The 27,974-nt window shown below is 41.4% G+C and overlaps 1 protein-coding gene across 1 annotated transcript; it reads left to right on the top strand.

Annotated features, from left to right (window-relative positions):
* Positions 1-432: 432 nt before the first annotated feature.
* NREP (neuronal regeneration related protein) lies at positions 433-27,974 on the top strand. The gene is made up of 5 exons (XM_056138995.1): positions 433-608; positions 722-928; positions 2,169-2,229; positions 21,487-21,564; positions 26,229-27,974. Exons 1-5 carry the CDS (start codon positions 433-435, stop codon positions 26,352-26,354), a joined length of 648 nt encoding a protein of 215 aa, XP_055994970.1. The 3' UTR covers positions 26,355-27,974.

Genomic DNA, 27,974 nt, shown 5'->3' with positions numbered 1-27,974 from the left:
TGTCCACGCGGGCTGTGCACGCGCCTGCCGGGGTCCACTCGGACTGTGCACGCGCCTGCCAGGGCCCCGCGGGCGCGTGCCGCCTCCGGCCCTTGTCCCGCCGCCTCCCGCCACGCGGGGCGCGGGCACAGGGAAGGGCAGACGCTGCCGGCGGCCGTCCCCTCAGATGCCCTCGCCGCGGGTTTATTGTTACAGTCGGGCCGCGCCGCCTCCCGAGCTTGGCGCGCCCCCAAACCTCCTCCTCCGCCTCCTTATTTGTCTGCAAAGTCGGCACGTCGGGTGGCGGCCGGGCGACGCCGAGCCCCCTTTGTTCCCCGCCTGCAGGCGCGCCCCTCGGTCCCCGAGCCCGGGTCGGGCGCCCCTGGCCGAGATCCCGCTCGTCCCGGCCCGTGAGGGTCCGCTGTGCGCTGTGTGCCCGTCCGCAGGGGGACAATGCGACCCCGGGTCGGTGTGCGGGGAGGCTGCGGAGAGCCCGCGGGCCGTGCGCCCCCGACCCCCTGGTCCCGGGTGCGCCCCTGGTCCCCGGTGCAGGGAGACGGCCTGGGTCCCCAGGTCCCGGGTGCGGGGCGGGGAATCCCCCCGCCCAGGCCGTGCGCCCCTGGTCCCGGGTGCGGGGAGCCCCCCGGCCGTACGCCCTAGTCTTCTGGTGCCGGGTGCGGGTGCGGGGACCCCCCCGGGCCGTGCGGCCCTAGGCCCCCGGCCCCGGGTGCGGGGCGGCTAGGGACCCGGGAGCCCCCAGGCCGCGGCGCCTCCCACTCGAGGCCGCACTTCTTGGAAGTGGGAGTCGCGCCCCTCCCCCTCCGCCCGCGCCGCCTCCGCCCGGCCCCTCCCCCGCCGCCCCAGCTGTCTCTGGAGCACGATCCCCCTTCCATCCACATTTGTGTTTCAGGTGTAGACTGGAGAGAGGGAGCCGGAGCGGGCTTTGTCTGTAAGTACCCGGCGGCGGAGCCCCGGCCCTGCAGAGTGCATGCCCCTGGCCGCGCGGGCCCGGGAGCTGCAGCGCCTACCTTTGGGGCATTTCTGGCGGTGGGGGGCAGGGGGACCTGCTGCATGAAGGCGGAATGTAACCAGGGTTTCATGTTCGTTAATTATGAATTGCACAAGTTTAGGATTTTTTGAGGAAGGGGTGGGGTTTTTTCCTTTGGCTCCGAAAGCATTGTTGGGAAATGTTTTGTTTCTTTGCATTAGATGCACTTTGGTGCATGCAGCCCCCTCCCCCATCCTTGTAGACGAATTTGTGCTTGACCCTTCATCTTTACACCCGTCGCTCCCTCAGCGCTGCCACAGCTGACGGCCTTCCCGGGCTTCCACCGCATCTTGAAACACTTTTTTTCTGCCTTTTTAAAAATAAAGCGGTTGAACTTTGTGGGGAGGGAAAGCATAAAGAGAATCGATTGCCTTTTGCTTCAGGGTGATAATAATCGGATTTGCATTTATATGTATCTCTTAACATGATATGGAAACGATGAATTTGTGATCCCCTTTTGGAGAACTTTTACTTTCTCCATTCATCTTTATTTTTGTCCTAACTTCGGCGAACAAAAGAACTGTGTTCGGATGGATGATGACATGAATGCTGAAAAGAAAATCACTGCAGCATGTACATTCCTGCTGATCTGGGCTAGGGAGTGGGGAATAATGGGCTATGCTCCCGACTCTCCTGACTGCCCCCCACCCCCACCCCCAGGTTGTTTTTTTTTTTTTTTTAAGCACGGAAGCTTATGTAATGCAGTGCCATTTCCAAAAATATCCACTCTGAAGCATTACACTACTCAGTGAAGACTGATCCCCATTCTGCTGTGTTGATTGCAAATATACTGCCAGTAGTATGTCTGGGAACAAAGAGCAGTCAGCAATCTATTTTTGTCGCTTGGTTCTACATTTAAGTTGCTAAACCTTTTGAACTCCTGCAATTTAAAGATGAACTGACCACTAAGAATAGCCAAGGACTCTGTAATGCCTAGTAACCAAGAATTCCTTTGTCCCTTCTTTAAGCCTATGGACCACTTGGAAAGCTCATTCAGAAGCCCCAATAGCTATAATCCTTTGCTTGTAACTTATCTTAGCCACAGAAAATGGGTTTTTGCCTGTCAGCTCTAGGCAGACATTCTTCATTTGTTGACCTGTGGTGAGGTGATTTGTCTACTGTATTTAAACCTATTTTGCAGGTTGGTCTTGGACAGAAGAGAGGGAGTTTGCCAGAACAAGACTGATTTTCATCTCAAAATGGTAAGACTTGGCCATGGGAGAATCTCAGTAGCTTCTGCTTAGTCCTTATTGCATGTAAATCTCCACCACCCGGCCTGAGCCCTGCATTGTCCCTGCCCAACTGACCTTTCGGAGCTTCTGTCTCCAGCCTCTAGGAGCACTGCGGCAGCGAGCCACTTCTATGAACTGAACTGGCGCATTAGAGCTTCTGATTTTTAATCATTTTGAATAAAACAAACCCTGAAATTCCTCTCTCAAAAGTAAAGATGTAATTAACCTCAGCCACAATTTAAGAGTGAGGTGTTGGGACATTTGGGAATGTCACAGAACAAGCTCAAACAAAGCAATGTGTCTTCTGGAGATGGGCGGGACTCACCCAGCAAAAGCACAGATCCTGCATCTGCTCTCCTGAGGTGTGATGGAAAGAGTGCGGGTTTTCTTGCAACACTTCTGTATATCACAGAAGCATTTGCGTTTCTGGTTGGTTTGTAACTTCGTGTATGAGAGAGATATGTTTGGTCAAGCATGTTATTCTCTAATTACCTCTGAAAGCATGCTCCATGGAGCTGGCAGTATTATGTTTTATAATCAAATAAGCAAAGAAGTAGGTGGGGCATTCATAAAATTCAGCAAAGTGTGGTTATAAAATATACTTATAAAGTATATTCATAAAACATAAAAATAAGCAAAGTATATTCAGTTATCAAGATTTTTCTCTTTGGAAATAAGGTTGTTCAAAAAACATTTTTTTAAAGAACTGTCATAAAACTGAAGTAAGTCCACCAGGTCCTGCAGGTGCTTCAGAGTCTTTTAAACACCTATTTGCCACTTTAAATTTGGAACTCACAATTCAGCTTTAGTTTTTTTTCTTTTAAATAAGCGTGGAATGTAATGAATCAGAATTCAACCTCACACACTTGATGTTTTCTTTGCAAACAACCCAAGCATAAGCTTCTCAAGAGAAAAACAAGTATGTTTAATTTAAAGTCTGATAAAAGTATGAGTTTTGCTTCTTGTGTTTACCCAACCCATCATTTAGAAAGGTAAGTGACAAACACCGAGTAAAATATTTCTTGCTTTGATTTAAATTGATATGATCAATTTAAGGAAGTATGGATTTGAGGGCACAAGAGATGAACATAAATTCAACTACTCAGTGTTTTTTGGTGATTGTTCATATTAAATCCCTGAATGACATTGTCATAGAATACTATAATAGTAATAAAATTAATTTTGTTTATTGAATCTTTTACTGTAGCTAGTCATACCACCTTATATTTCAGCTCTTAATCCAGAATCTCACCTTCCTTGCCACTATAGAGAGACCACGAAGCTTCAAGTATTATGTATTATTTCAGGTGGCCAGTTCAGTTAAACTTGACCCCTGACCCTGGTAAAACAAGCCCTGCTGCTAAAGCTCACAGAATAAAAATCATGTTTCTGCAGCAGTGAGTGGAGTGATCTTTGTGGAAGGCAAACTTGCTCTCCAGAGCTGAGAGTAAAAGTTGGAACAATTTCATGCAGAAGAGCAAATTCAAATTATTACATGTTGTTAATTTCTTACAGTTGTCATTTAAGTATGATGTTAGAATGAGGAATCACAATTTGTTGCTCTTGGAAGGATTCATACTCATGAAAAAAATTCTCACAACTTTTTGTGATCCTTTCATCACAATGTCAGTCCCTTTTGGCACAAGTCCATTGCCTGAAATGAAACCAGCAACAGTTATTTTCTGTGGGTGATTCCAAGTAACTTTCTAGCAATTCTTTTATTCCGGGGAGGTCTGAACTCTTAAATGTTTTTGTAAATATTAATGTGAAAACAAAGTTATGTTATTTTTTTTTGTTTAATTTATATAGTTTAAATATGTGCGACTCTTTTTTCTTTGTTTTTGACAAAATGAAGTTAGTTTTCTTTCCTTGAATAGACTTCTTCTCTGAAACCGACTTACTGGGTGAGGATTTAGCTCACAGACAATAAAAAGTGCTGATTAAGGAAGCAATGCGTTTAACACCCGACCACTGGTGAGAGACATAAACAGGCCTGTTGCTTTAAACATGGTTTTCCATTTGCGTTGTTTAAAAAATGATAAAGAGGATCTAATTTTAGTGTAGTCTGCTTACTAAAGGACAGTCCAAATAAGAATTATAGCATTTTAAATAAGCTAATTTCTTTGCCAGGAATTCTGACTTCAGAACTCAACAGTGTAGACATTTTGTGTACTCTTAATGATAGTTGTTGTTTCAAAATAATAATTTTGAAGATGCTCAAGAATCCCAAATGCCTTTCATATTATCAAACAAATGGATCCATTTTGTTGGATTGTAGGAGACATTAGTCACAGAGTATTCTGGGGGCAGCGCGGGGGGGAGGGGAGCCTTTTGAACACAACTCCAGGGCAGGGTGCCATATACATCAGTGTCATTGCATTGGGACATCGAATGTTTTGAATCACTTATTGCTACTTTTATATTGAGTATAGTTTGCTCTTAGTTCACCAGCCTGTTTTTGGAACTCATTTCACAACTTTTTAATTTCTAGTAAATATGTCTTTTCCAATTATTTTGTTTGTTTTTGCAACTAACAGTGTATTATGTGTCTTAAGAGGCCTATATGTTAATATTTTATGTTAATATTTTGTACTGTTTTAATTTTTAAGATACATATGACCATAGTATTTGCTTAGATATTTCTTTTAAAGGCATTTGCTTCAAATAGTTCAAGGAGAAAACTTTTCAAATGAGTAGGTGATCTTATAGAATAACTTTTAAGAGTAATCCAATATCAATGTTAAATCATGTTTTTAACCCTGCTACCCACTACACAGTAGACTGCCTCTGGGTATATGGCTCCCATGTAGTAACTGTGGCATCTAAAGAATGAGTTTGTGTGTTTTAACAGTGACCGTGGAAGAAATAGGAACAATTTCAATTATCCCTGATGCTGATGCTGAGCTTTTTAAAATGATTAGTGGACTCCACTGAACTGATCATGGAGTTTCTATGCAGTCTGAAGTGGCGTTCTTGGGTTTACTAGGAGACTGTCAACAGTCTGTTAACATAAGGTTTCCTTGTTCAAAGAGAAGACAAAGATTGAGAAGGAATGGACCCCTCCTATTGGTAGCTGTGTGATTTTAGAATGCAAAATTACAAGTTACACAGTGATCCTTGATTGGGGAGCTACTGAAGAGTACCTAGTAAAGGTACTTTTATATTTTATTTCTCTTTCATTGGGTTTCCCCCTTGATGGGGAAGTGTGAAATTGGGTGAATTAGGTTGAGGCAGGTCTAGTTAGGTTAAACTCAACTCCATTTTCTTCTTGAGCTATGTAGATAACACAAGTCGGAGACAGTACTTGATCAGAAATTATGGAGTAAATTACTGTTCAAGGTATTATTCTATTTTCACCAAATTAATTCTTTAAAAGTGATACATAAATCAGATCTTCATTAATATATCAAAGGATTTCTGGATTTAAAATCCCAAGACAAATAATTGTAAACTTGGAAAATACACTTCTATAATGTGAATCCCTTGCTAATTTAAATGAGTAACTTCCAGATTGTGAGTTTTGTACAGTAAGTAGTCCTCTGTATTTGTCTGACTGTGTTTCTTTGAAGTAACTAACATGCTATCCTTGGTTTTGCCTGTTTTCTTTTGTGCTATGCCTTGCTTGGCCTTGATTTTCAACCGTTTACATAGCTATAGACCAGTGGTTGAGACTACAACTTTGAGGCCTTATTCTTATAGTCAAAGTGAAATGGAGAGTTGAGGTAGTAATCTTGATGGATTTCCTTAAGAGACAAAAATCTTGATTTTTGTCTAATTCATTTTGGTTATTCAATATGTTGCTGGAGTTATTAAAAAAGTGGAAATGATCTGTGTGATTCTTTTGTGACACAGCAAAAGACGAGGGATCAGGAAATCTTTTCAGCAGATCCAATTTGAATATACCAGAGGACAAAGTATTGAATGTTCTTAGACTGTGTCATTTTGGCTAATACAAACAAGATTTCAATTTTAAACTTCTCCTGTGCTTTGAACTGGAGAGCTGGTCACCCATAAATCTCAGCCCACATCTTTAGAAATTATGACTGCTAAATATATAATTTATTGGGTCTAAGTTTAATCTGAAATGCATTTTGCTAGACATATTTTGTATCTAGGGACAGCTTCAATTTTTTTTCGTTTCCGTGGTTTAAAAAGTGACAGTTATTCTGAAATTGATCTGTAAGTACATGACAAGTATTAGCCGATCTTATGGTTTGGACTTTAAACATTAATGTGGCTCTCAGCTAATTTCTAAATACCAATTTAATTAGTAACAATGACATGGTATTACTCTGGGTGTGACAATAGACCATACTCTCCTGTGTTCTAGTTTGATCATATGCATTTTCTTTGTTGACCAACTAAATTGTAGGCTCCCAGAGGGAGTTTATAAACCTCCACTACTGTATTGGACGTTCAGTAAATATTTATTCCATGCATGCTAATATCTATTAAGTTAGGCTTTTTAAAATTGACCTTTAATGAACAATGTGTGGTTTGGGCCAACTAGAAGTAATTTATAATCTCATCTTTTTCTGAAAGGCTAGGAAGTTGAAGTAAGTGGAATTTTGGTTTATATAGAAAATTAATTTTCATTATTAACAGAGTGAAAGAACTATAAGGAAGATGTAAAGCCAATCTGAAGCAAATACTTCTGCAGGAACCCTGGATTCCATCCCTGGCACTGCATGGCCCACAGACACCAAGGGACCCAGAACACTGTTGAGTGTGGACTCCCTGTCAAAACAGGACATAAAGCCATTTGACAAAAGAGAGTACCTTGCAATTGCTCACCTTTACCAGCTTCTAACACCATGCTGAGAAGCTACTAAAAGTCTAGCCACTAGGTTTCACAGAATTACTAGATTGGATTCAGTGACGATACTAAGCTCACAGCAGCTTTTTCTGTAGCCATAAAAATCCCCCTTTGTATAGAATCGCAATACTTCTGCTTTCCTCTCAGTATGGGAACTGAGAACCTTCACTTACCTCCTGTGTAAGCCTATCCTGTACAGGAAAGTGATCCCAAGCATATAAAAGTGACATGCCGAAAAGTATTGAAGAGAATAAGGAGATGTAGGGGAATTATGCATCTAGTTTCATGTCAGTTAAAGAAGTACTTTTTGAGTGTTTTATTTGCTTTTTTTCCTTACATTTGACATTTTACATTTTTTTTTTACATTTTTTACATCAGTGGATTTAGATTTTAGTTGTGGGAGAAGATTAAAATGCATAAAAACCCAACAGTGCAATACATACAGTATAGTGCTAAATGGTAAAATGTCAGAAAACAATATTATTGAGAACTCAGGACTAGGGGCTGTGGGATAAAACCTTTATCGGGAGGAAATTAATTCTGAGGCAAAGCTGCCAAAATATATGGCATATTGACCACCACCAAATTCTGCTACTCCTGTAGCAGATGTTGATAATTGACCCTGACACTCAGAGTGTTAAAATATAGTGTTTTGTCTAAAATTGGTTGGTTCAACACAAGATTTGAAAACTAGAGAACAGGTACTGTGTTTTATTAAACTTCTTATCTATATGCCATTGTATTTGCTAATTGATTGTCCTTAATAAATTAAAATAAAAGAAGAATTAAGCTGAGTTAGACTAAGGGACTAGCTTTAGTGAGAGAGCATCTGCCGAGATGTGCAAGTCCCTGAGTTGATCCCTTAAGCCACATGGTCCCCTTAGCACTGTGTGATATAGCTCCAGGATCCTGAGTGTTGCTGAGGAGTTCCCTCTCCCCCCAAAAAGTATTTATGGTTATATTTATTTAATCTTTTTTAAATTTTTTATGTTATTATACTTTAGATAATAGGGTTGCAATGGTGTTCAAGTTTTGGGGCATTGATATACCAAGTTATTGTACACTTCCAGCCCTCACTGAAATGCACATGACTCTCCCTCCACATCCCCGTGTCACCTTTAGTCCAATATTCCTTATCCTCAGTAACCCCCCTGTTATTCTCTGGTTACCAGTCATGGTCTTGGTGCACATGGCCACCTCCCTGAGCTCAGCCATGTACCCTGACCTCCACTGATGTTCCTGTGTCCCTCCTGGCAGCTTTTCCGTTCCCTCAGTGTTTGGTCCATGTAAATGGGAAGCAGTGGAGCGGTATGTCTCAGGGAGAGGGGAGATGGTGATAGGTACGATACAGGAGTGAGTGTGGTGCTTCCACTGCTGCAGCGGGTGTCTTGGTTCCTGTTTGCACCTCTGTCATCCAGGACAGACTTCACAGGTGAGACCTGGACAACAGGGTGATCTTGGGGCCGAGCCTGCATTTCAGAAGTTGCCCAGGGAAGTCATTCAGATGGCCAATGGCTCTCACTCAAGTTACTGTTCATTGTGCCAGATAAAGAAGAGAGTCACTAAGTCACTATGGATGTTAGCCCACACATGCATATGCTCAAACTTATATGTACACCACAATTTTGGCTAAAGAGAAGCTTAATTTCTTGTGGTCTTGGGCTGGAATAGAGTAGTAGAGAGGAGATCCTGAATTTAAAGGAATTGGAGGGAAGCAAGGGATGTGATCTATCTGTTTCTCTTGAGAGAGTGAGAGCCTCCGGGGCCCAGTCCAGCAGACTCAGCAGTGTCCATTTGATCCAAGAGAGTTGACAGGCCATAGGAAATGAGGTGTCATGCCACCCCTGTGAGGCTTGCTGGGTGCAGCCACCTCCTGCTCCATTGCAGACATGTGTACCCAGCTGGGTTTCTCAATCTTTTTGATGAGTGAAGCATACTTACCAAGTTTTCAAGCTAACCTTGAAATTGTTTATGACCTGAGGCCAGTCGGCTACAGCCAGTAGTCTGCAAACCATCCAAAGGGAATATCATTGAATAATACACAATAGTTTGGGAAAGCGAAGATCAAGGAGTGATATTATATGCTTTTTGTTTGTTTGTTGTTTGGGGGTCACCCCTGCAGGTGTCCGGGACTGACTGATGGCTCTGCACTTGGAGATGACTTCTGGTGGGCTCCAGGGACTATGTGGATGCCAGGGATTGGACCCCAGGCAGCCATATGCAAGATCTCTCTGCTGTTCTATCACTCTGGCACAATAGTTTATATTTAGAATTTTCTCTGGATATAGCACTCGGCTGCATGAATTTTATGTCAAAATGTTTTCAATAGCTCTTTTAGCATGTTCATTGAAGTTGAGTTATCCCTGGGTTTCTCAGCAAGAATGATCTAAAGTAAGGAAGTGTTGTTCCTTGAATTCTTGTGCCTTCCCACCTCATACTAATCTCCAACTATTGTGTTTAGACCCTTAGAAACTGAATTTCTGTGCTGGGCACCTAGGCCAGTAACTATGAGAAATAGTTCTTTATTTTTCTCCAGTAGGAATCATGTTTTCTTTAGAGGAACTGAGCTACTTGTTATTCTGAATGTGCTCAGGAGTCCCTCCTTTTGTGCATTTGCTTGCTGAACCTTAGAAAGGCTGTTCTCACAAAATATAGTGAGTTTTTCAGACTGAACCAGAATGACAATTTCTTCATGAGACTCCCCCTAGAGCCAGCCACTTGAGTCAGAAGTATATGGAGTTCTCTCTTATCCAAGCAGGACCAGGTGGCTCATCTTGAGGTTTATGACCACCAACAGCATAATACTTGGAATTTGTGACAGTTCTGATTATAAAGGGGCTCTAGAGAAGATGGGCACATGTGGATGATTTTACTGCTTGAAAGCCCCTCTTGCCAAATGTTTAAGAAGACCCCATGTTAGTGAGAAAGGGTGGGAGAGAGTTAAGTGAATTAACCAAAGACTAAATGCCTAAATTCTGTGCTCCTTCTTTTATACTCCTTTAGATAGAAGGGGTTCTAGAAGTTTCCTCTGGTGTGATCTGCTGAAAGAGGACTCTCTAGGGAGAGTAACACATCTCATCCAGAGCGGTAATGAAGGGCATCTCTTTATTAAAGGGACTCTTAAGTTATTGATGGTGTTCCTCCAGCAGCTACAGTTTGTGTCTCAGAAGTTGAACTTGGGTGGCAGATCAAAATCTGTTCTTAAATATGGTAATAAAGTATTCATCAACAAAATAACTGTCCTGGGACTATAAAGGCAGTAGAGTAGGAAGGACACATGCCTTGTACATGGCAGATCCGAGTTCCATCCCCAGCACTCCATATGATCCTCTGAGCACTGCCAGGAGTGATTCCTGAACACAGAACCAGGAGTAAGCCCTGAGCACAGTTGGTTGTCACCTGAAAACAAAGGGGAAAAAGAAAACACAAAGACTGTCCTTTAAAACGGTTCCATCTAGGCTTTTTACCTTAAAAGTGTTTGGAACCAAAGAGACAGTACAGCAGGTAGGGCACTTGCCTTGCAGGCAGTCAATCTGGGTTCTATCACAGGTATCCCATGAGATCCCCTGAGCCCACCAAGACATCCCTGAGTATAGAGCGAAAAGTAAGTCCTGAGTACTGAGAGTGTGATGCCACAGCCAAACAAAACAAAAGTGTTAAGATTAGCTAGCTGAAGATATTTTCATATTCCCATTTATTTTAGATTGCTTGTCCCTTATTAGTTCTATAGACTGAAATACAAATACGAGTGTTTATACAAAAAAAAGTCACAAGCTTTTATCATGTTTGAAAAAAAAGAAAAGATAGAGAATGTTACCAATGAAGAAAGGCCTATTTTGCCCTTGTTAACCTGAAATTAGGAACCATAGTGATTGATTGGAAAGAAAGGGAAAATTACCAAGCAGTCATTACCAAAAAGAATTCTGAGCCAAAGACTCAAACCAATAAGCAATTAAAACAAGAGGGCACTTCATAGCAGGCCCCCCCAACCCCCACCCCCAGGCCTGGCTCTTCATTCCTGTTAGCCTTTACTCAGATCTTTATTACACACACATCCTTTGATTACTGGGGCAGGTAACAGCCTTCCTGTCTGAATTGTGTTTGATACAATTCCAGCAGGGAAAATTACTGCAGTCCAGTGGCGGAACAGAGATAATTCTACAAAAGTTGTGTTTAAAATGGTTTTAGATGTTTTAAGGACACTTTTTGGGGATAAAGTCACCACCAATTACAGATTCTATTCTTGGGTTGGAAAGAACAAACATTAAGGGGAAATAGTGCATCTTTGGCAACCATATTTAAGGAAAAACTTGTCAGTAGTTGGCTAGATAAAACTTGCTGGCCAAGATACCTGTGAACATAACCTATGGGTTGCTGTTAAATATTTCCCCACAAAATACTATTTATGCCCTTTACTAAGTCATCCTGGTGAAATATACCTAGAGGTGGATCGGGACCATGACATGAAAGTCTAATCTACACATTTGTGGCCATTAATGAATGATGCTCTGTTGTGGATGTAGATTTGGCATACCAGACTAGACATAGCCTGGTGTCTGCTATACTTTAGGGACTCAGGTCCTACTGACTGAAAAGATAAACAGACCACTATTTGGAAACATGAATTATCAGGAAGAGAGAATTACATATTGCAAAGAGGAATCAATTAACTAGCGAACATTTTTCTTGAATAAATTTTCTAGGATTTGGTGATTCAATTTTAAAACCTTTGGGGGAAAAATGTGTTTGCTTCTTTGACAATGAGCCCAATCTACTGAGAAATTAGTTGTACAGTTAGATTTAAAGCTATTACCAAATTCTCTAATTTGCTTTATGTGAAGCAAGTTTTAGTAAAACTTGAATTAATTTACTGGACAGTTGAGATTACATACTCAACCAGTTCAATGAATTTTGGATATTCTCCACAGCTTGTTCATAATTCTGATCCTGGATTAACTGCATTTGACTTTCTAAAGTCTGAACATCCTGAATCCTAGTCAAGCCACCATTTTGTGCTGCCCTGTACTTAGTTGTAACTATACATCAGGAAGGCCGTTGGTCCATGAATCTAAGGGATTCTAACAACTTTCATGTAGTATTCAGAGTTCCTTGCCTTTGGAGATAGAATGTCTTGATTATTGGTTCACAGGAAAGAAAGACTGAGGGGACAAACCACATGAGATCAGGTCCAAGGATTCTCTTGAACTGGGAGGACTTGGAAAGTGGATCTGAATTGCCCACGCTCTTATTTCAGGTTAGAGCATCAGGGTATGACTGGTCACTTTTATTAGGTAATACAGCTTTTTAATTTGACATTCTTTTTGCAATTACTTTCAAAAATAGGTATTTGTTTCTTTGGTGACTTCCTGCTCAGAGCATCTTACTGATTTGGGTGCGAACTGTCCTCCCTCCCCGGTCCCCCAAATTCTCAGTTTTCTAGCTTGGTTGAGTTTGGGCTGAATCTGACCTTGCTCACTCAACAACCTATCTCTCTCTATCTATCTATCTATCTATCTATCTATCTATTTATCTATATGTATATACATATATATGGATATCTTTCCCTTGTTTTGCTAGTTTTCATGGTGAATAAACATGTTATTTAAAGTATCCTATTGATCTTAGTACATCTACAAGATGCCTTCTAATAGACCCATAGATGACACTATATTTTCCCTATTTTCAGAGCCCAACTTCTTATAAGAATGATAGGAGCTAGCCTCTGATTAAACCAAATTTAGCCTACTCCTGAAATAGAAGTTACATTCCCTCCAAATTTGTTATTCTGTTCTTATTCTTTTTCCTTTTGGAGAGATATGTGAGTAAAGGGCCAGAATGGGGTGGCACAGACACTGCGGTGTGAACTGACTCCTGCTAGCTGGAATTGAGTGCGGCGGCCACAGGGTGTGCTGAGACAGCTCCTTGGGGAAGAGCACACAGAGAGAAAATAGAGACTTTCTGGAAACCTTAGTCCTCAAACGAAAGCAACTTGTTCTAGACCATGAAAAATCTAAAATCCTTGCCTAAATAAATAAATACTTGCTTCATTAGCCTTTGGTAGAAGATTTTAGCAAACAAAATGGATTTTTTTTTTTGGTTTTGAGCCACATATGACAAATCTCAGGACTTATTACTGGCTCTGCATTCAGGGATCACTCCTGGTGGGCTCAGGGGACCGTATGGGATACCAGGGATCAAACCTGTCTTGGCCACATGCAAGGCAAGTCCCCTACCCTTTCTACTATCACTCTGGCCCAAAAAAGAAATAGAATTTTTGAGAATTTGGGAGCTGGAGAGATAGGACACTGGATAGGGTATTTGACCCTGAGCTCACCAGAAGTGATCCCCATGCACCAGTCAGGCATAATCCAGAATACTGCTGGATATGGCCCCAAAACCAGTGAGAGAGAGAGGGAGTGAGAGAGAATATTTTTTGAGGATTTTATCCTTCCATATTGAACATATTTGTCAGATTTTTATGTGTAAGATAGTCATTAGAACAAGAGGAAAGGGAAGAAATGCCATTTTTGTTAACACTTTTTATATATTAGAATGTGAAACTCAGCATACCTGAAATGTTTCAAACCAACTAATAAAAGCAAATCTAGATGTGTCCCATTAACCTTGGAATGTGCTTGGATAATATCTTGCTAACTCTAGACGTCTGATTACTGGAAAGCATATCAACAATGTTAGTACTTTTCATTTATGACTGAAAATACTGTTCAAACATTCAAAACTGCACTGCAGCATATTGGGGCACAGTATGAGTGTTTATTTTTTAAGTATCTTAAAAGTAAGAAAAACATCCCAAGATATAGTGTTTCTAACATCTCGATTATAGATGAAAATCAATTTTGATAAGGGAATAAGGTTGGTCCAGAGTTGGAACTCAATGTGTTAAGTAAATATTTCCTCCAATTCCACTCCAGGGAGGTAAAAGATATTATTAACATTTATGTGTTGGGGTCATGTGGCAAAGGGGAGCTTATATTTTGCTTAACTGCCTGAGACTCTTTATTTTTCCTTCTCTCTCTCTCTCTCTTTCTTTCTTTCTTTCTTTCTTTCTTTCTTTCTTTCTCTTTTGTTTCTAGTTAAGATAGGCCAGTATTTTTATGAAAAGAACAAATGTTTTGTTTCATGGTCTTCAGTTTCTTACTGTTCCTTCAAAAACCACATAATCTTAAATCAGAGTTTTAAAATCTGCTTTATTTTTCCCCTTTGTATGGAAAATCTCTTAGCTACACCTGGGAAACTGGCATCCAACTTTTATTCTTGTGTTTTTCTTTCCCCCCTCTTAATTGACTTTGGGCTGTTATCAGTTGCTTGTTCTTTGTTTCGTCTTCAGTGAAAAGAAAAATTGCCAATTAAAAGTCCAGATTTGAAGTGTTGCACTTAATTCCTTGAGTGTTGTCCAGAGTTGGGCTCTGATTACTGCCCCAGGCTGACCTCCAGCCCAGGAAGGGTGCCTTGGCAGGAATCTGAGAATTCCTCGATCAGTAACTCCCTTTTTTGGATTTATGGAGCCTTTAGGTGGCTTGGCTTTGTGCTCTGTATGTTCCAATCGAAAAGGAATGAGGCTGGGATGAGTTTGTGCATACAAGTGTTTGCTGCAGATCTCTCATTCCCCAAGCTAAATGAGCCTGCTGGGCTGCTCCCTGCCCTGGAACCGCACAGAACCGAGGGCTTTCAAGGGCAGTGGCAAAGCAAAGTCAGATAATTCTGTTAACTGGTGGTAGCTTGCCCATGCTTTGAGTCATTCCTCTCCTGAAAGTCTTTATTATCACTCTTTGAAATAAAATTTAAAAAAACTTAGCAACCCAACAGAATCTGAAATTGTGGTAGAGTAGTGTGAAAGCTCTTTGTGCTGACAATGAATTCTACATGTAAATGTTTTCATTTTGTTGGCAGCAAAGATATTTCCTTTTCCTTTTTCTGCCTAGTTGAAATCCAGAAATAAAACTCCACAGCTGTCAGGTTCCCAAGTACTCAGGGGCCTCTCAAGATGGCTTAAGAACGAGAGGTGAGTCAGCGGGGCGCACCCTCAGGCCTGCAGCTTTGCTTCAGATAGCCCAGAGGACAGAGCAAAGGTTGGGTCAGCCAGCTCAGTGCCTGCTGCATTGCTGATCCCCAGTGGACTATTCAGTGTGCCCCAGTGGGCATCGGTGCCACAGAGCAAGCCTGGTGTGTCAGCCCGTGGTCTCCCCACTCCCTCAAGTGTGCAGTGAGCATATGTGAGGCCGTGGAAACATGGAAGCCTGTTGCAGTGCCCCGGCGGGAGGGTGACTGATGATATCCAGGTGCTGTATGCTTCCCCTGAGATCACAGTTGTGACCACAGACAAAGCGTGTGTGCTCGGCACTGAAAATGGAGTCACTGCTGGTTGACTTGGTTCCTAGACCAGAGTGTTTGCCAGTACAGGCACCAACTACCACTTCCATCCCTCAAAGAACACAAAGCAGCTCTTATCATTATCTAATGCTCAACATCCTCCATGTTTAGCTCTTTGTCTTCCATGTGTGGTGTATAATCTGCGAGCACACTCAGGAGTAGACTCATCTCTCAGACCGGGTCTCCAGAGAGATGACTCAATGCATCATCTTTGGTACCATCTAATCTTTGATGTAATGTTGTTCAGAAAAAATAATCCTTAAGACTTATTTATGGTTTCAGTTTACATTCTACCCTCTCACATGGCTTCTAACACCTGGGAGCCGAGAAGCTTTTGAGCAAGATGCTTAATAGCACTACTTCAAAGGTGTTTGCAGAAATGAAGTGCATGTCTACTGCACACAAACTCTTCCATGTAGTATTAGATTTCACAACCTCCCAGCTAATTAGGCAGAACAGAACATGCACACACACAGACACACACACAGACACACACACAGTTTAATTGGCAGAGAGATTATGAAGTATATTTCTTTGCTGCTCGAAGAATCAATTATGCAGGCTAAGCATCTGCTGCCCTTGTCCCCTTTCTTACCTGGGTGGGATAGATGCCCAAGTACTTACCCCTGGCTCTGTGCTCTGTGCCTATTAAGGCAGAAAAGGCCATGAATTGTGCATTCTTTAAGCATTTATAAACCCACTTTATATATATAAAATAAGTTAGCTATGTACTGAGACCAAGGCATGCAGTCTCTTCCTAGCAGCTTCTTCACCGGGTGAGCAGATCATGGTGTATCCTGCACACCAGCAGGAGGGTTTTGTCTAGGCTGGTCATTTTTCTCTAAACATCTCTCTCAAGGCATATGATAGGAAATGAAGAAAAATAGAAATTTAGAATAAGTATTAAGTGCATAAATCCAAATTTTACACTGTTATGGAAATAAGAGGAGATATGTTTGTACTCAACTCTTGTTTTTTTGGGGGGAGGGGGGTGGATTTCAGGCCACACACAGCTGTGCTTAGGGATCACTCCTGGCAAGGCTTAGGGGATTGATGGGGTGCCTGGGATGGAACCCAGGCCCACCACTTACAACACAAGCATCTCAACCATTGTGCAGCCCTTCACATGAGCTTCTAGGTGGAGTCTGTACATGGATTATAGCCTATAAGTTAATTCTGAATGCTGCAAAATAACTAGAAAATGCTGGAACAGAAGGCTTTAAAGGTTAAAAAGGGGAGCTTGGAATGGCCAGAATATAGAGCAGAGATACTGTCATGTGCAAGGCTGGCACCTTACCCAGCTCCCTTGAGCACCACCAGGAGTGACTCCCTGAGCACAGAGCCAGGTGTAAGTACTGAGCACTGCCAAGTGTGCCCAGAAACCAAAACCTTTGAAATTCCTCAATTTAAATTCTTAAGGCAAGATTGTAATATAGATAGAAGCTCCTTCCAATAATGGTTCCCTGCCCCCCATCCAAAAAAATGTTTAAATATCTGTTGCCTATACTCCATTGTCCCTGATTATGCTTTCTTAGAGACCAGTCAAGCAGGTTTGAAGAAGGTAACAGCCTCCTCTGCTCTCTGATATTCTTGGCTAAAAGGCCTGACTTTGAAGGAGACAGGAAGGCTTTTACCAAGAGGTCAAAAGTGGCATTCATTTTTCCTAAAGGAGACAATGATAACATAATTCAGGCACTAAAAATGCCAAATTAGAAATGTTCTTGCTCAATTGGAAACTAAATTAATGTTTTAAAAGAACACATATAAGATAGGGAAGCACGTTTCCTAGTCATGTTCCTAAATCTTTGACAAAAGACATTTTAGTATTTTTCTTAACTAAACGGAAAGCTCTTGGAAAACAAATTGTAACAATAATAAGAATAATTGCTGAAAAGCATGTTATATTTTCCCCTAGACAAATCATATTTGGGTGGTTTTGATATTGATGCATTGAATCTAGTTAAATGCTAAAGAAGTACCATTTCATTAAAATGTGATAGCAGAGAAAACACATGGACACAGAAATAATGTACATCTTTTTTCTTTTATTATGCCTATTTGCCTACTAAGTATTTACATGTATTTTTATTAATGTTTTTATTTTTTCCAGTGCAACTTTTTTTGCTGTAATATTTTATTTTATGTTTTATTTTAGGCACTGAATTGACAATATTGATAATGCCAGGGTTTCATGCAGAAAACATTCCAACACCATACCCTTCACTAGTATCAACTTTCCTCCACCATGTCCCAGTACCCCTCCCCCAATTCAGCCTTTACCTTCCATTATCCCCCTACAGTCACATGCTTCCTCTTAAAGGCCAGTTCTTAGTTCCTGTTGCTTTTCAATATTTGTTGTTTCTTTACTATGGTACTTCATACACCACACAGGAGAGAGATCAGTCTGTATCTGTCCCTGTCCTTCTGACAGACTTCACTCAGCACCATACTCCCCAGATTCATCCACATAGTAACAAATTGATGATTTCATCTTTTCCTAAAGCTAAATAATATTCCCTTGTGTATATGTACCATAGTGTCTTTACCAAGTCGTCTGTTCTTGGACACTTGATTATTTTCAGATTTTAACTACTGTACCCTAGTGAACATAGGTGTGCAAATGTCTTTTATCCAGAAGTTTTTGCCAAGAAGTGAAATTGCTGATTGTATAAGAGGCAAATTCCTATTCCACTTTAAGAAGTGTTTGTATCGTTTTCACCAAAGACTGGACCAGTCTACATTTGCACCAGCAGTGGAAGAGAGTTCCATTTATACCACATCCACTGGTGTGAAATGATATCTCATAGTTTCGATTTGCATTTCCCTAATGAGTGACACTAAGCATTTTTTCATATTGCAAGCAGAAGATCAAGGAAGAAACTCCATAAAAACAAAATTGCTTTATTGATGTAAATGTAAGCATTTATATCTATTTTTATAAGTTAATTTACAGTTGGTCCCAGTTTGGGGTATTTCTAACATTAAGTTAAAGTTGGGATTTTGTGTGCTAAGACCTTGATTTAAGCCTTTAAAAGTTTGTGCTTTCCTCCCCATCCCGAGACCCTGAGTCACCACCCACGAACAGTCTCTCTGGCTCCTGCTCAAGCCATTTAATGGCCATGATCCCAGAGACTCAGAAACAAATCACGAAACCCAGCAGCTTTTGGCAGAAATGTATCCAGTCCCAGCAGTAGGTTACCGGCACTGGGCCAACCCAGGTGGGAATAGGTTTCGTGCCTTGGTCTGTTCCCCCTGGTGGCCCGGTGGGGGCCAGGTGGTGGAGGCCACCATCCTCCAGAGGCCACTGGACAGTCAGGTTTGGACCCTCAGTGATGAGACACACAGGGCCTCATGGGATGGGGGTGGAGCCGGCCCTTTCCTCCCCACCCCAACGAGACCCCCAGTCGCCACCCATGAACTGCCTCTCTGGCTCCTGATCAACCTGCGTAATGGCCATGATCCCAGAGACTCAGGAACAAATCTCAAAACCCAGTGGCTTTTGGCAGAAATGCGTCTGGACCCTGCAGTAGGTTATTGTCGCCGGACCACCCCAGGGGGGGAAAGAGTACTGTCCCTCCGCCTGCTCCCCCTAGGCGGCTTGGTGGCTGCCATCCTCCAAAGGCCATTGGACAGTCAGATTTGGGCCCTCAGTAATGACACACATGGGGCCTCATGAGATGGGGATGGAGCCGGCCCTTGCCTCCCCACCCCAACGAGACCCCGAGTCGCCACCCATGAACACCCTCTCTGGCTTCTGATCAAGCTGCTTAATGGCCATGATCCCAGAGACTCAGGAACAAATCTCGGAACCCAGCAGATTTTGGCAGAAATCCCTCCAGATTTAAGTGTTAAAATTTCAGAATTTCAAAATCGTACGGCCACTGCTGTAGCCACACGACATCATATGTTATTAATAACCAGCAATAGAAAACAAATTGTCTACTGTTGCCTTTTCAGCAGATCTGAGTGTTGGGGTAAAATCTCAAATAATAATGGTGGGTCTGGTGACAAAATATTGAATGTAGTCAAAGTAGAGAGAGAGAGTAATGTGGAAATCATCTGCCCCAAGGTAGGGGAGGGTGTGGAATGGGAGTATACTAGGGTTTTGGGGGGTGGAGAATGATGGGCACTGGTGAAGGTACAGGTGTTTCATTGTATAACTGAGACTTAAACCCGAAAGCTTTGTAACTGCTCTCATGGTGATTCAATAAATAAAATTATAAAAAATGAAGAAAAAAGTAAGGTGGAGTTCATGCCCAATTCAATCAGCTAATCAGTGGCTGAATAAATAGTAGTATTCCTACACACAAAAAAAGTTTGTGATTTTCATGTTGCAATATTGTTTTCTCGGTTAAGAGGAATGTCCGTGTGGTTATTATTATTTTTTTAAATAAAGCAAAAGGTCAAATTTTCCCTTAAGATACTGAGCAAGAAAAAGGAGGTTGAGTGTAAAGTACCCCAACTTGCAGTTTCATTGCAAAATCAGAAAGTGGATGACAGACCTATAGCATGAACCTTCAAATGTTTTAGACCTAGATACATGTAGTGCCTCTTGGGTGGGGTCATTGTGAAGGGGAGGTGGTCAGCAGTTGGTGTCATGGCCTAGTGACATGAACGGAAGTTGAAAATCTGGAAACCTGTTTGAGTTCCAGTTCTAATATGCTCTGTGGGACTTTGGGCAGGTTGAATAACCCATCTCAGTAATGAAAAGATTATTCATGTGATTATCATCTGAATAAATTAGGTAATGTACACACAAGTGCTTGACAAACTGGAATGTGCTACAGATGTTATGGGAATTGGCAAAGTTATCCCAAAGAATCAAATTAGTTGTCCATATTTCCTATGTCAGATCCCCCGATCAAATGGATTGATTGGAATCTGGAAAATCTTGCAGCAGTTGGCTAATAATTCTGACACCTCACCTAGTGCTTCCAGAAACAAAAATGATGGGCTGGGCTTGTGACTCAGTAACTTAAAAAAGAAAGAAAAACTGTATTGCATGTGTGAAGCCTTGTGGACTTAATCCCTGGCACACACACGTGCATGCGTGCGCGCACACACACGCACCACAAAAACAAAAATGACATGAATCTATTAACATATTTAATGAGGTATCATTTCTTAATAGTATTTCTTAAATGCAATCTTATTTACAGAGTTTTTAGAGAATCAGATCTGGAGACTCTCAAGCAGGACTGTATCAGATGTGAATTAGCCCTGACAGATGGTCCTTGGACTGTTTCTAAGTTTCTTAAGGAAAAGTTCACAGTTTTTAGTAATTTAACAATTCATATGCCAACTTCTTCATTAAAACTGACCCAAATCTGCTTACAATGGAGATGAAGAACAGCTGGTTGGCAACTATCTTGGGACAGTTAATGACCCTTCATTCAGAGAGAAGCTATTCGTTTCTCAATCTGTCCAACTATTCCCTTGCCATCGCCTTGTAAGCCACTACTCTCTGGATTCTTTATGTCCCACTGCCTGTCCCTGCATCCCCTCCCAGTGCCTTGATGCTTCTCCCAGACAGTGATGCAGTGTCGTCAGTACCTGCTACCTGGAGAGAGTGAGGGATGCTTGTTCTTTTTCTCTAAATACCTTGTGCATCATCTTGAGCCTTCAAATAAATGATGACGATAAGTTCCAGTATTTAATGAGTTCATGGAACATTTTTCTCATAAGGAATGTGATAATCTTACAAGGATACTTCTTTTAGGTTGTTTGAAATGTCTCCCCTGTCTTAGTTCACTGCGAAGGTGCCATTTGGCATATGAAAGAGAATACATTGACTTACTATGCTCTGTTGGAATAAGTCTTAGAAGACAGTGAGCTAGAGCTTGCTGAGTATTAGGAAATTTGGAAGGACACCAAGTCTCACAGAGCGGCTAGAACTTTCTAAGTGGTGATCAGGAACAAGTTTACCATAGAGGAGAATTAAGATTGGTAAGCTATTTCCATGTGGTTTCAGAGTAGACCTTGTATATAACCTCAGTGTGTATTCCTTTATGTCTCTATAGATTTATTACCCAGAGCTATTCGTCTGGGTCAATCAAGACCCATTTCCCAATCAAGAAATGGAAGGAAGGCTTCCTAAGGTAAGGCTTCCTTGCTGCTGTGTGTCAGTGTTTAGGTTTTCTGTTTGTGTGTGCTTGTGTGCTTGAACAAACCGTGTGTGTGTGTGTGTATGTGTGTGTGTGTGTGTGTATGTGTGTTCAGTTTCAAAGTAACTTTGTGGGTTTTTTTTTAGTTATATCCAGTGGTACTCAGGGATTATTTCTGATGAGTATTGGGGGATCATATTGGGGTGCCAGGGATCAAACTCAGATTGGCAAAGTGCAAGGCAAGAGCCCTAACCATTGTATAAGCTCTCCAGTTCTAGAATGATCCCTTTTTGTTTTGGGAGTAGGGACACACCTGGCGATGTTCAGGGTTTTCTCCTGACTTGCCTCTCATCTCACTCCTGGTGGGTGCAGGGGACTATAATTGGTGCCAGGGAATATATATTTGCTTTAATCATTAAAGATTCTTTTTAAATGTTATCACCAGTTATAATGGGCATGGCATTATAATGTTTGTTATTAATCTTATACTATGATTATCTTGGAACTGACAAATACCAACAAATAAACAATAGCTTAATTATAGCTTTAACTCCTGTCTACCTTAAAGTTTTCTTTTTTGCGCTACACACCCAGTGTAGCTTGCTGGGATCACTCCTCGTGGGCACCAGAGACCATATGTGATGCCCAGGTGGGCCATGTGCAAGGCATGCACCTTCCCCACTGTACTGTATTTTGGGCTTCCATAATAAAAGATAGCTTTGAAATATTAGATGATGACACTTTTTGTCTCCTGAGTTATGACTGCCTAATAACACTGCACATACAACAAAATCCAAAGAATATAAAACCACTGAATTTCTTTCTTCTAATTTTTAAGACTAAAAGAACATTCTACAATCATACTTTCATTTTTTCTGACATTTTCTATTTTAGTAACATTTCTTAAAAATTAAAATATACCACTTTTTAGTTCTGATTATTTTATTGGCCCTTAAGGGTCAATACCAATTTCACCACTTATCTGCTGATTTTTCAATGAATCAAGAAAAATAGAATCTTTTTTAAAATAAAATTTTTGTTTTAAAGTTTTCTAAGTATGACTGACCAATGCTGAAGCCTCCCAAGATATTTGGGATATTTTACTGTTGAGACATTCTTCTCTGAATTAAGTGGTTTCAGCAATTCCCTATCTTTCACTGCCAGGCAGAAGTTGAAGAGTGTGTCAACTGGCAGTTTCAATGAAAAAACAATTCTAAATCATTTCTAATCTTTCAGAGGATCTCTGAAGGTCAGGCTTGCCATTACTGGCAGGAAATCAGGTGAACAAAATTATTTGACTCTCCCTCAGTGAGACTTTACTGATCTTGCAGAGTTGGAATGAAAATGAGTTAAAATCCTGGAATTTTAAAATCTCTTAAAATACCCTATTAGCTCCCCTCCATCGCCAGTGGCAGTGTGTCTCAGATTCTGGACTGGGTCAGATCAGACCACATTCCCCTGAGCTACCCAGGGTTAGATGTGATAAAGAAAACCTTTTTCTTGCTTCTTCTCCACTCGCACGTCATAATCCATTTTCACTTCAGCAGATCTTCTCCATACTGTTGATATCAACTGAAGAGGTGAAACTGGGGGTTAGGGGTACGTCCTTTTCCCTTCTAAAAGGCTGATCAGGATCCCAGGACTTGCCCCCTGAGGCATACTCCAGGGGCCTGTCCAGCAGTATATCCTGGGATTCAAGACTTCTGTGATTTTAACTTTTTTTCTTTCTAAACATCCAGTCATATTTTAAACTTAATATAATTTGTCCTCGCTCAAGTGGTTTCCTTCTGGAAAAGTACATTTTTGCATAATCATAAGATAAACATTTTTGACTTACTTAGTTAAAGACTCATTATTTGAGTAAATGCAGGATTCATCTACTAATAACCATCCTAAGAGATAACCATCTAGCTGGAGGTAAGTCAGCTGGAAGGACATGGATGACAGCTAGCCTGTGGATGCAGATGGATTTATCCCTTCCTCTAGCCTCACTCAAGTTCCTAATTCTTGGGGACCATATGTGCTGGATGAGGCAGTAAAAAATGATTTTTGCTTGAATTCTTGTAAGGCATGACATCTGGAGAAATGAGATATTGTTATGGCCCCTCTTCAGGATACTTCCTTCTCTTGCACAGAAGCAAAAAATTCCTTCAATAGCATAAGAATGCTTTTTTTCTCACCTTATTTAAAGTGAGGGAGAAAGGTAAGAATTAAAACTCAGCCATTTGTAGCCTCTTAAGGCATATGTGCAGTACCTTACCTCCCTGGTACCCCCTCTCCCGGAAAGTCTATTGGGCATGACCCTTTAGGATGGTACTGCAAAAGTGCAGGCATCTACCACCTGACAGGACTGATAACAACTCTGGGGCTGGAGCACTAGTGCAGCAAGTAGGCATGCACCTTGCACATGGTTGACGCAGGTTTGATCCTTGCCACCCCATATGATTCCATGTGTACTGTCAGGAGTGATCCTAAATGCAGAGGCAGAAGTAATCCCTGAGTATCACAGGGTGTGGTCCAAATAAAATCTAATGACAGCTCAAGTCAGAGAAGGTATCCAGAGTAAGAATAATGTAGGGGAATCAAGGTCAGTAGTTTGGGGTCTTTAAAGACAAATTGAGTAGAACATGGCAAATTCAGTTTTATAATTATTACACTATAATGTTATTATATACTATTATTTTCTCAAATTACTTAGTTTCTAGGCTAGAGTGATAGCACAGTGAGTAGGGCTTTTGCCTTGCACGCGGCCTATCTGTGTTCAATTCCTCCACCCCTAAAATCACTGCACCTCACTCTTCCCTCCTTCCCCCGACACACACATAATTTTCATTATAACACTCCCACTTTGCATCCCCATTTCTGTTCTGAGCACGGCAAGTTACTGAGACTATTCAACCCACACAGCAAAGCCTGGCAAGCTACCCGTGATATAGTCAATATGCCAAACACAGTAATAAGTCTCACAATGGAGACGTTACTGGTGCCCACTCGAGAAAATTGATGAGCAATGGGAGGACAGTGCTACTTAGATCCTAGTCATTTAATTTATTTTAGTATATATTTTTCATGGATTTAAAACAAGGTGTAAGACATACTTTTTATCAGTTTGCTATAGCAGAGACAGACTAGTGCTTTGGGCATTCAGTTAGGAGTAGAGGTAGGTCTGCAGGGAAATACGCAGTCCCCAAACCAGCAATGTCAAGTATGCGATCATTGATTACAATAACTTACGAACTTTTGATTTCCCTTTATGACATATAACAATTAGCATTCATTAAATTCTTAATATGTCCAAGTGGAGTAAAAGTTCACCCTGAAGACTATTGAAACATCTTAGTTTCAAATTTGGGGGAGATCCTGACTTTAAAAGATTCTGATGCGAAAATTTACAAAGCAAGATTATCACCTTGCTCTTATATCCCTTCAAATTAACTTATTGTAACTATCATGTTAGAACTTGTGACCAAACAGAGAGAAAAGAAAAAATTTAAGCTATGATGGCTCATTTTTCAAAGACAATCCCAGTAACTAAGGTTTGGACTGCAACTCTCTCTCACACTTCTCAACGCACTATATTTATATCTGAATGTGAAATGAAACTTGGCTGTGGTAAAGTATATCATAATTATATTATTTTGTATCACCCACCACAGGCTTAAATGAACTCTTGCCACTTGCTGGGTTTTGGTGGTGAGTAGTTAAGTTCTGCAGGGTGGTCAGTATGTCCTGAGTCAAACTGTAGTTGGATTCTTCTAGTCAGAAATGTCCAAATCTCAGATGGTGAGATTTAGAATAGACCTAGTCAGTCCAAACGGGCTGAATCTCAGTGTCTGTGACCTAACTTTCCCATTGTTCTCTGCTTTTAAATCACTGCACCTCACACTCCTCCCTCCCCAACACACACACACCGCCACACACATAATTTTCATTATAACACTTCCACTTTGCATACCCATTTCTGTTCTGATGGGAAGGCCCACATAGACTTAATCTGTGGCAGTTGTATATGCTTTCAAGGCAATTAAACGGTTTGTAAATGTCTTGACAAAAGACGTTACCTCCCTTTGCAAAAGCTACCTTGAACTCTTTAAGATACAAACACACACACACACACACACACACACACACACACACACACACGGGCCGGAGATTCAGCTCAATAAGGAACCCTAAGATTTGATCCCTTGTATCACATGGTCCCTGAGCACTGAGCTAGTAGTAGCCCCTGAGTGTAGCCATGAAACAGCACAAACATGTATGCGCGCGCACACACACACACACACACACACACACACACACACACACACAGAACATGACTGGTTCAAAGCAGGCCATCAATTCTCCCATTATAGCCCCTTTGGATGCCACAGGTATCCTCTGGAAGCCTGACTAGGGGAGCCTCCCACAGGGCCGGGTGTAGCCCAGAGAAGCACTTGAGCATACTGGAGTGAGGCGGCTAGAGTTTAATCACTTCATGCCCGCACAAACCTAATATTTACATTCAGTTGAACTGTGTTTAATATGTGCACTCTGTTTGCAAAACATCGGGCATTCAAGGATAAAAGGTGGGAGGGAGAAGCCAAAATTTTCAAGTGGTTTCAGAATGACTAATCGTCTCTCTGTCTGTCCCATGTGTGCACGCTCCTGCCTTTCAGGGAAGACTTCCTGTTCCCAAGGAGGTGAACCGCAAGAAGAATGAGGAGAGCAAGGCTGCCTTCCTGACTCCTCTTGGCAGCTGTGAATGCCGCTCCCTGAAAATCAATCACCTCCACTCTTTTTAAGTGTATCACCTCCATTTGTATTGCATTATGGTGTATGGGTATTGATGAGGTCATGGTATCATATATGGGATTTTTCTGTGTATGTCATCAAGTAGAAGAAGGAACTCTGGGACTCTGAGCCTTGCTTTAGAGAATTTACAGTGGACATTCAAATAGGTAGCATCAAACCAGTTTTTACTCATTCTGACTCAAGTGAAAATGCTCAGAATTTCACACTGTGAATCCACGTTTACAACCTTACAGGTGGGCCTTCAGGCCTGGTTCTCTACAGCGACGACCCGACGGCGTCTCCACAACTCAAACCCCTCAGCTCTCACTCAACCGGTCCACACCTGCCTTCATGCACACAGCAACCGACTGCTTCTGGCAGAGGCTGAGAGTCCCCATTTTTTTGGTTTTGTTTTGTTTGTTTTTTAATTTCATTTAGATGTAACAAGCCTAGTAGTTTCTGTTCATCAATTGTGTGTATATCTCTATATTTTATCCATGTACTCTTTTGATGTATAGAAGTAGTTTGAAACTCATTGTTTCCTCGTGGTAAGTGACTGAGATGCTGCCACAGGACCTGAGACACTGATGAATGGTGCTATTTTGGACTTTCAACATGCTCCTTGGCGAGGTAGCTCTGATGGAGTTATTTTTTATTTCCATATTCTAAGAAGGTGTTGGTACTCTGTTCCCCTGAATGTTCTTCTCTAGACTGGATTGAGTTATTTTCCTTGTGTCTTCAAGTGTGGCTTTCTTCTTCAGAGTGGAAGGTTAAGCGACTGACACCAGACAGACCAAGAGACCCACGTCTCTTGGGCGGGTACTCTTGAGCACACAGGCACGGTAGTGGGGCAATCACAAAGCTGTAACTTACTGACAAAATCTCTTCCTTTCCGTCGCTCTGCCTGCCTTAGAAAAGCAATAATTTTGCAGGTGTTATTAGGTGTCTGTTTTGGTTCCTTTTTTTTCTTTGTGAAAATATCTTTGGGGAATAAAAGGCAAACTCTATTTTCAATAAATGCCCTCTGAACAAATTCAAAAATTTGATACCAAATATGAATATAAAAATTAACCCAAAACTACATTACTACATTTGAAAAGTTTCTTTATAAAATTTAAACCAAAGTAAAAAAATAAAGGCAGCGCACTTCTTTTTAGCAGTTTTAGTAAGCAAGGTATAGGTTATATGTTTTTGTCCTTGCTCCCAGTGAAACAGATCAAAATAAAATCAGTTAATACCACCTACTCATGGAATGCTGTTGTGTTAGCCAGTCTGAAAGCCCACCTTAATTTTTATATAACTGTCTTTAGCTTTTCCTTAGCAAGGTAGGTTTGTTCTGTACTGTTCTGCTTCTGACTGCTAGTCAGACAGTGCATGCCCCATCCCCCCCTTTTCCTCTTGCTCTCCCACAGGCTTGAGTTTCTCGTGCATCTTCTCTTCCCTCCTTTGTTAGAATAGGTATAAGTTGTGTATATAAAGCAAGAAAACAGTATTCTGCATCTGTGGCATTTACGTAGAATTGCAGTTGTGTACTGCTTTTGTAACAATGTGATCTATCTGATGCACTCATGATAAGTACCCAATGTATTTTAGTAGTATTTGTTCAATAAATATGCAAGTTGTAAGGGAAA

Source organism: Sorex fumeus, unplaced genomic scaffold, assembly GCF_029834395.1.
Source record: "Sorex fumeus unplaced genomic scaffold, SorFum_2.1 ptg000131l, whole genome shotgun sequence".
Lineage (NCBI taxonomy): Eukaryota > Metazoa > Chordata > Mammalia > Eulipotyphla > Soricidae > Sorex > Sorex fumeus.
The sequence above is the reverse complement of the archived record's forward strand: the minus strand, read 5'-3'. Positions and strand labels throughout refer to the sequence as shown.